This window comes from Limulus polyphemus, unplaced genomic scaffold (assembly GCF_000517525.1).
Source record: "Limulus polyphemus unplaced genomic scaffold, Limulus_polyphemus-2.1.2 Scaffold6798, whole genome shotgun sequence".
Taxonomy (NCBI): Eukaryota; Metazoa; Arthropoda; class Merostomata; order Xiphosura; family Limulidae; genus Limulus; species Limulus polyphemus.
In genome coordinates this window covers 10,052-18,248 of record NW_013672408.1, presented here as the reverse complement: position 1 = coordinate 18,248, position 8,197 = coordinate 10,052, and the positions used below count along the sequence as shown (strand labels likewise).

Sequence of the window (8,197 nt, the reverse complement as noted above, 5' to 3'; positions counted from 1 at the left end):
CTAACTTCTAGTAGGAGTTAAAATTTTTTGATTAGTGTGAAAGTGATAAGTACATTGTACAAACAGGTGAAGATGGTCCATCCCAGATGGCACTTGAGGACCTGGCTATGTTCCGTACTCTTCCAGGAGCAACGGTCTTCTACCCAAGTGAAGCTGTGTCAGCTGAACGAGCATGTGAACTGGCTGCACAAACCCAAGGTATCTGTTTTATTCGTACATCTCGGCCTGCAACTGCTGTGATCTATTCAAATGATGAAAAGTTTGAAGTTGGGAAAGCAAAGGTAACTTTTATTATTATTTTAAAGTTTGAACTCTTATTTAATATTAGTGTGATTTATTTGTGAAAAAACCTTATAAAGAAAAAATATTAGTGATTTAAGAAAAACCTGGATACCATTTTTCATATATTAATGGTATGTAAATCTATCATGTATCTGATATTTTCACCCATTCTAGATCTTTTTATATTAATGACTAATAAGTTTAAAGTAAAATAAGTTAAGAGTGTTTAGAATTTTAAAATTATAACTTGCAAGTACATAAAATCTTGTTGACAGATTGTGGCATATTAAGTAAATTCAGTTGTGCTTCTTTTTCAGTCTTGACACTGTATTTAAAATGTAATCATTGTTAATTATGTCTTCAAACCAAGTAGCTTATTAGTTAGAGTTAAGTTTAACTAAAAAAAAACTATAAGGAGAGACCAGGAATGTTTAATCTGCTAATTTAGTTAAAAAACAAAATCCACCAAAATACCATTCTGAAACATGAACTGCAGAACGTTATCGCGTGTATGTTCTAATCTCTCGGATATTTTTAGTTTGTAATTAGTCCATCTCTTCAAGTGCTAATGTAGCAGTAGTAAACACTTTCTATGGGTGGCAAAGCAGAGTGACAGGGACCAGGTATGAATTGTAAAGAACATGAACAATCTTTATCCATAGGTGGTGAAGCAGAGTGATGGGGACCAAGTATTGGTTATTGGAGCTGGTGTGACTCTTCACGAGGCACTGAAAGCAGCAGAATCATTGGCTGAGCAAGGTATCAATATTCGAGTGTTGGATCCATTCACATTGAAGCCCATCGACAAAGAAGCAATCCTTGAAAATGCAAGAGAATGTGGTGGAAGGATCATTACTGTGGAAGACCACTATCCCGAAGGTGAGGTGTCTCTGTATGCCAGAAGAATTGTTAGGCTGGAGGGGATGCTAACCTGAAGAGGTGGGGTGGTTGAGGGGCCATTAGCTGGAAAGGGGGGATATTGTTGTATAGCACTTGAAATAAGTGGAAAAATGTGAAGAAAAGCTAAATGAACCTCAGTCTGAAGGAGTTAGAAACTGCTACTAAACTGTAAGTCTTGAAATTTGATTGGTTAGGGAGTTGTCGTACATGTATCTCACACTTAGAATTATCAGCAACCAAGTATGGTTAAAGGTTTTATTTTACTACCCCTCTACTTCAGAAAAAGTGGCATGGTTAGAAGGTACCATTTTTGTCCATAGTCCTAAGTGTAGATGTTGTTGAGGTGAGGGTAACAAGTCCTTTTGTTTAACAAGGGCATTGACATACCTGTTAGTGTAGTTATGTTTGGTAGTAGACTTCTGTTGAAAGAATTAAGTTATTTTACATAAAGCAAATGTTTGAACATGCTTGTTTAGTGATAATTAAAATGAAAGATCCAGTCACAGGCTTCAGTAACTCCAGGGAGATCAGTATAACCGATTGGGTAGTAGCTTTAGTAGGATGTCATTGTGTAAACAAAGTCATGATTGTTGTATTTTAGGTGGCCTGGGTGATGCAGTTGGTGAAGTCGTCTCCATGGAGAGGAACATCATTCAGAAACGACTGGCTGTGAGAAAGATCCCTCGGAGTGGTCCATCAGATGTACTATTGAACATGTTTGGTATCAGTGCTAAATGTATTGAAGAAGCTGTTAAAGAAATTGTTACTATGTAATCAATGATCAGAAGTGAAGACTTTTATCATAATGTTTAATAGATGTAAGTAAACGTGATCACTACACAGAATAATTTTAATTTTTTGAACAACTGACTGTTTCTCCGGTAAACTAACAGTCCAACTAGACTGATAGTTGGGGTCCATAGTTTGTTAATTACTACTTTGTGTCTGGTAAACATTCAGGTTTTTCCTAAATGTCATTAAAGTAAATTTTGATAATCAAGTCAAACTTACATTACATAAGGAAAGCTGTGATTTGATCATATTTAAATTATTCTACATTAGAACTGAAAATAAAAATTAGGGTGTGCAAGCTTCAGAAACACATTTAAATATTAAGAACTACAGTAAAAATTAGGGTGTGCAAGCTTCTGAAACACATTCAAATATTAAGAACTACAGTAAAAATTAGGGTGTGCAAGCTTCTGAAACACATTCAAATATTAAGAACTACAGAATAATGCTGTAAGCATAAGTAATTTTTGTTAAAAGTGTAGAAAATTTTTAAAACCATGCGTGTTATTCAGTTCTTGATAGCATTTTACACACACACACACACACACACACACACACACACACACACACACACACACACACACACACACACACACACACACACACACACACTAAATGGGAACAAAATCTTTGTTTTTAATAATGTGTAATATTCTTCTTGTTTTCTCTCAGGGCATCCACAAGAATACTTCAATAGCTGACTCCTGTTATTTTACGGATAAGTATCTGTTATATTGTAAGGGTACTTTTAGTATCTTTAGCACTAATGATGTACGTGAATAAAACAGATTAGCATCTATCTTGTAGTATCCGAATTACTGTCTGTAATATCGTTTTTTAGAATAACGTATAAACTAACTGTAACTTCATTGCATTCCACTGAAATGTAAAGCATGTGAAACTAATAAATGTGGTGCCTCAGAGTTTTTGTCCAAGTTTTATCTGTGAAGTAGAGTAAAACATTAAATATTTTGACATATAGTGAAAGTACTTAAAAATTTCCAGTTCTTCTATACTACAAGGGACACTTTTTGTGGACATCTCTGTACCAATCTGTTGCTGTGGTCCATCTTCCATACAAACTGATTTTCAACAATTTAGTATAGCATCTTTAGCAAACTGTCTTAGTTTTACATTACTTCAAGTGTTTCTTTCGTATAGCTGTTCCTGGTATTATTTGTCCAAACCTTTCAATTAAAAAGTAATGCATTACTTTGTTTATACAGACAGGACTCGCGCAAGGATTCGAGTGTTCTCGGACTAAACCTTTTCATGACATTAAAATATAAACATTAGACACTCAAAATGTTTTTGTAAACAACAATTGGGTACCACATGTTTAGTTTTCTTATCTTACAGAAACTACGAAACATCACTGAGGTACATTGATTTTTATTTATTTTTTCATAATAATTACATAAATAATTTCAATATATATATAGTCAGTTTTAACAGAATCTTTAAGGAAGACCTGGCAGTTAAATTTGTAGAATTACTTGGTACTTTACCCAAACCATGCTTAAAACACCTGTACAATATTAAGACACAAGGTGTTAACTAGATGGTAGCTTGTTTACCTCTAGTGTTAATAATACAAAATATTGTACAACTTGTGTTGTTGCCAGTGCTTAAGTGTTATTTTAGTTAAACACTGAAACTGTCACATAATGATAACACTGTGCTTAAAGTAAGTGCACGTAGGTCGAGCTGAATACCATACAGCATCTTGGGAATGTAAGTGGTTTCTACCTCCACATAATTTGCCCAATTATTATTTTTTAAATGCCAAAACAACTCTACAACATTATTTGATGTTTGTAATATTTAACTTTCTAGCCTGGGACAAGTGTTAAGTAATTTTTAATGATGTGCTGAATTCTAACTAAAAATTCACAACCTAAGTTTAGTTCTGAATGGATTTTGACTAGATACACCTATTAGTTTTGTTGCTCTGAGCACTAACAATAAGAAAAGTAGGCACTGAAAGCTCAACATGCTAACATTTAAATAAAACTTTCCTAAACAAGGCCTATTTGTAATGGCTACAGAACAGTCTCCCTCTGTTTGCACCTTTTAATAGAACAGTAGGGAGTTTTTCTCATATGTGGTTTAATTTGGAGAAAGATTGTGTACATAAAGTTTTCAGATACACCATAATCTTGTACAAAAATAAATTCTTATCTTATTACATTTCTGTTAAAAATGCACAAGTTAGATAAACTTGTCATCAACACTTCTTAATGCTGCTACCCCCACAAGATGTCGTCCATCAGTATAGTCCACAACAGTTGTTTTTAACCAACTTTGACATGTAGAAGTAACCAGTTTTAATATACTTTTGATCTATTAGAAGTTTTTCCTTTTTTACCAAATAAACTACCAAAAAACCCAGTATTTTGTGAAGATTTGTTTATGGAATTCATAGTGGTCGTTGTTGTTCTATTAATTGGAATCTTCTGTGGTACAGATCCTTGACTCAACGTACTAGTTGTGGAGGAGGAGAATGATATTGACTAAAAAAAAAAAAGGTTTCTTTTAGTCACTTCACTCTAAGTAAGCTCATATTGAAAACAAAAACCTTAACTTCAAGTAAATATTTCTATTACAATTCTACTAAAGCTGCAGCAGTATCCAGGCTTCTAGTAACTAACATATTATAGTTTCTAATGTTACACGTTTTGTTTAGTAATGACTCGCTAGATGGTAAAGAACATCTTGTGGTGAGACACTATTTGTTTAGTAATGACTCTCTAGAAGGTAAAGAACATTTTGTGGTGAGACACTTTGTTTAGTAATGACTCGCTAGATGGTAAAGAACATTTTGTTTAATAATGACTCACCATTCCACTGTCAAGGGACCCTGCACTGCCTCTTCTTGCTGGTTTGATTTCTAATAGGGGGGGAAAAAAAGTTAAATTTTCATTTGTTATGAGTGTTACTTAAGTTTTAGAGACAGAACTGATACAAAGTAATCTCCTCAATTATAGTATACATAACACTCTTCCCTAATTCTACAAAAAAAAAAGCTGACCAGAAGTGATGAAGTTAAAAGTAATAAATAACTGTGACAAAACCTATGATATAATAAATGAAAATGTCTTACGATAATCATACAGGTCAAGTAGTGAGTTAGACAGATGCGAGTGATTCAGTTTTGTTGAAGGACTGCTAGCTACTCGCAGAGTTTCTTTGCTTGAAGTAAAAACAATCTCTACATCAGCCACTCCCGAGTCTCTATTTTCACTACAACGATTTCTCACAGATGTTTGTTTCTTTAGTTCTGCCTCAATCCTCATATTTTCCATCTCATCCATCTGTAAGAAATAAGATAAAAATTTCATGTTTTTAAAGAGCACCTTCCTGACATAGGGCAGAAAATTTAGGATTAGATAAATTCACCTCCTAGGAAACAACTTTTAACATAACTGCTGTTTTTTGTGACATAATATACGTCAGAGATTCTTTATCATGGCCAGAAATAATTATCACCACACCAAAACAAACAAAGGTACCCTTACTTCCTGATAAAAGGCTCAATACATACGTGCCTAAATAATGACCTCTCTTTTAGCCTAATATTGGTCTTCCACTAACCTACCTCAAGGATGGATTCTTTTAAATCATCCACAAACTTGGAGCGATCCTGTCCGTTTCTGGCATTTAAAGTAATCACAACATTATCATCCACTCTTTGACATAGTCGAATACCCCATGGATAATCTGTAGACAAAATTAAGACTCTAAATAAACAAATATGTAAAATACAACATTTTATAAACAATTTGACACTTGAACCTTATTGATATTATTCATTCCATACCACAAGTTTATTTTAGTCCCAACTCTCTGGTCGGTAATCTGACTTTTACTACTCGAAATAAATGTTCCGACTCTATTGAGTAATCTGTAATGAAGCACTTATCTACTAACATTTTAAAAGATAAAAAAGTTCCCAAATTTTTTCTTTAAAAGAATAAAAAGACCTTTAAAAATTGTAAGAAGTAGAAAATTTGCTGAGAGAGAAAGCTAGTACACCATTCAAAAACAGAATTACTTTCTACATTGCATCAAATCAGGAATTATTATTTTATAGGTAGTACATTATATTGTTCAGGCACATTTAAATTAAACTTGATAAGTTTAATATTTATCGTTTGTTTGTTTATAATTAAACACAAAGCTACACAATGGTCTATCTGTGCTCTGCCCACCACGAGTATCGAAACCCAGATTATAGCGTTGTAAGTCAGCAGACATACTGCTGTGCCACTGAGGGGGGCGATATTTATTGAAAGTCAATATATACATTTATAAACAAAGATCTTATATACTTACAGGATGTTTCAAACAGAGTAACATTCAGGCCACAAAGAGGGAATGATTGTCTGAAGGTATACGCCACACTGTTTTTCTTCTTGTTGAAAACTTTAGTAATCTATTTATACAACAAAAATAAAAAACATCCTTCATCAGCACAAAACGTTTTGATAATTACACCTATTAAACAAGTACATAACAGTTTTTACATACATATTTCTAGGTGTTTCTAAACAGGATACTATTAAAATGTCTAAACCCAAAAATAAGCTAATATAATTTTACAATGAATTATTATCTTCACCCTGCTAGTCAGTGCAAATTTCTGTTTTAAATGAATACATTTCATACAAGTTGGTTTACCTAAAAAACGTTAGTCCAAGAAGTATCTTTCAATGTTACTGACACGATGTTTGTTTATAAGCAATGTTAAATATCTTTCAATGTTACTGACACGATGTTTGTTTATAAGCAATGTTAATGTTTCTATTCTTACTTCTCAGGTTGCTATACAATAGTTTATTTCCTAACAGAGAATTTACATAGTACAGATAGTTTCATTCACAAAATGTCCAAGTCTTCCTTACAGTATTGTTAATAGCAACAAATGTCCAAGTCTTCCTTACAGTATTGTTAATAGCTACAAATGTCCAAGTCTTCCTTACAGTATTGTTAATAGCTACAAATGTCCAAGTCTTCCTTACAGTATTGTTAATAGCTACAAATCCAAAAGTTTGAAGTGCCTGTCATTCTCTATACTTGATAAAAACCTCGTTATGTGCATACAAACTTTAATGCACAAAGTTGACGTACCATAATCATATCATTGAAAAGAAAAACCTCTCTCTGATGAAGTCCTGGCCGTTCCTTCTTGTTGATATCGTATACTTCATACAGTCGACAATAACAGACTAAACGTCTGTGGGGAAGTGCTAAATTCTAGAAGTAAAAAGACTAAAAAGGTTATTCTTCCTTCTGGAACAAATAAAAATATTTGTTAACTTTGCTTTGTGTTAAATCATTAATGAATTTTAATATCATCATCATCAATTACCAATACTGGTTTAAAATGGTACTAAATGAAAACAGCTGCCATTATCTGATAAATCTGCCAGAACAAAGTTACATTTGATATTTTTACTCCAGTTTACTTGGATGATTAATATAGAAATTCATATCATTATGAAGCCTACTTTGAACCAGAAGAATTTATTAAACTGGTTCTTGCATGGCTTCAAGGAACTGGTAATATTTATAATTTATTTGATCTAGCCCTCATTGTTTCAGTGGCAAGTCTGAAGGCTTATAATTCTAAAAACTGGGTTTTGATACCCATGGCAAACTCAGCACGGATAGCTAATTGTATTGCTTTGCACTTAACAAATGAATAAAACTAATTTAATCTAACCAGAATGCTGAAACTCATTCATGGAATCCAGAGCCAACAAAACTTCAAAGCTTGCAACGGTTCCTGAGATGAGGACAACATGATCCAACAAAACCTTACTGATGCTTGCAACAGCTCCAGAGATTTGGACAACATGATCCAACAAAACCTCACTGATGATTGCAACAGCTCCAGAGATTTGGACAACATGATCCAACAAAACCTCACTGATGCAGGCAACAGCTCCAGAGATTTGGACAACATGATCCAACAAAACCTCACTGATGCATGAAACAGCTCCAGAGATTTGGACAACATGATCCAACAAAACCTCACTGATGCATGCAACAGCTCCAGAAATTTGGACAACATGATCCAACAAAACCTCACTGATGCTTGCAACAGCTCCAGAAATTTGGACAACATGATCCAACAAAACCTCACTGATGCTTGCAACAGCTCCAGAAATTTGGACAACATGATCCAACAAAACCTCACTGATGCTTGCAACAGCTCCAG

The 8,197-nt window shown here is 33.7% G+C and overlaps 2 protein-coding genes across 3 annotated transcripts in view; one reads left to right on the top strand and one right to left on the bottom strand.

The window, feature by feature from the left end:
* Positions 1 to 2,897, top strand: part of LOC106474077 (transketolase-like) — a 23,710-nt gene extending 20,813 nt beyond the window's left edge. For both annotated transcript variants that reach the window (XM_013934765.2, XM_013934764.2), the window contains exons 9-12: positions 67 to 281; positions 945 to 1,161; positions 1,784 to 2,000; positions 2,647 to 2,897. In XM_013934765.2, coding sequence (XP_013790219.1) covers positions 67 to 281; positions 945 to 1,161; positions 1,784 to 1,956 — 605 coding nt within the window. In that variant the 3' untranslated portion in view covers positions 1,957 to 2,000; positions 2,647 to 2,897. The remainder of the gene's footprint in view (positions 1 to 66; positions 282 to 944; positions 1,162 to 1,783; positions 2,001 to 2,646) is intronic.
* Positions 2,898 to 3,350: 453 nt separating this feature from the next.
* Positions 3,351 to 8,197, bottom strand: part of LOC106474076 (IQ motif and SEC7 domain-containing protein 1-like) — a 14,549-nt gene continuing 9,702 nt past the window's right edge. The window contains exons 6-11 of the mRNA XM_013934763.2: positions 7,105 to 7,230; positions 6,310 to 6,409; positions 5,573 to 5,694; positions 5,078 to 5,288; positions 4,815 to 4,864; positions 3,351 to 4,487 (exon numbers count right to left, since the gene is read on the bottom strand). Of these exons, the coding sequence (XP_013790217.2) occupies positions 4,302 to 4,487; positions 4,815 to 4,864; positions 5,078 to 5,288; positions 5,573 to 5,694; positions 6,310 to 6,409; positions 7,105 to 7,230 (795 nt within the window). The 3' untranslated portion in view covers positions 3,351 to 4,301. The remainder of the gene's footprint in view (positions 4,488 to 4,814; positions 4,865 to 5,077; positions 5,289 to 5,572; positions 5,695 to 6,309; positions 6,410 to 7,104; positions 7,231 to 8,197) is intronic.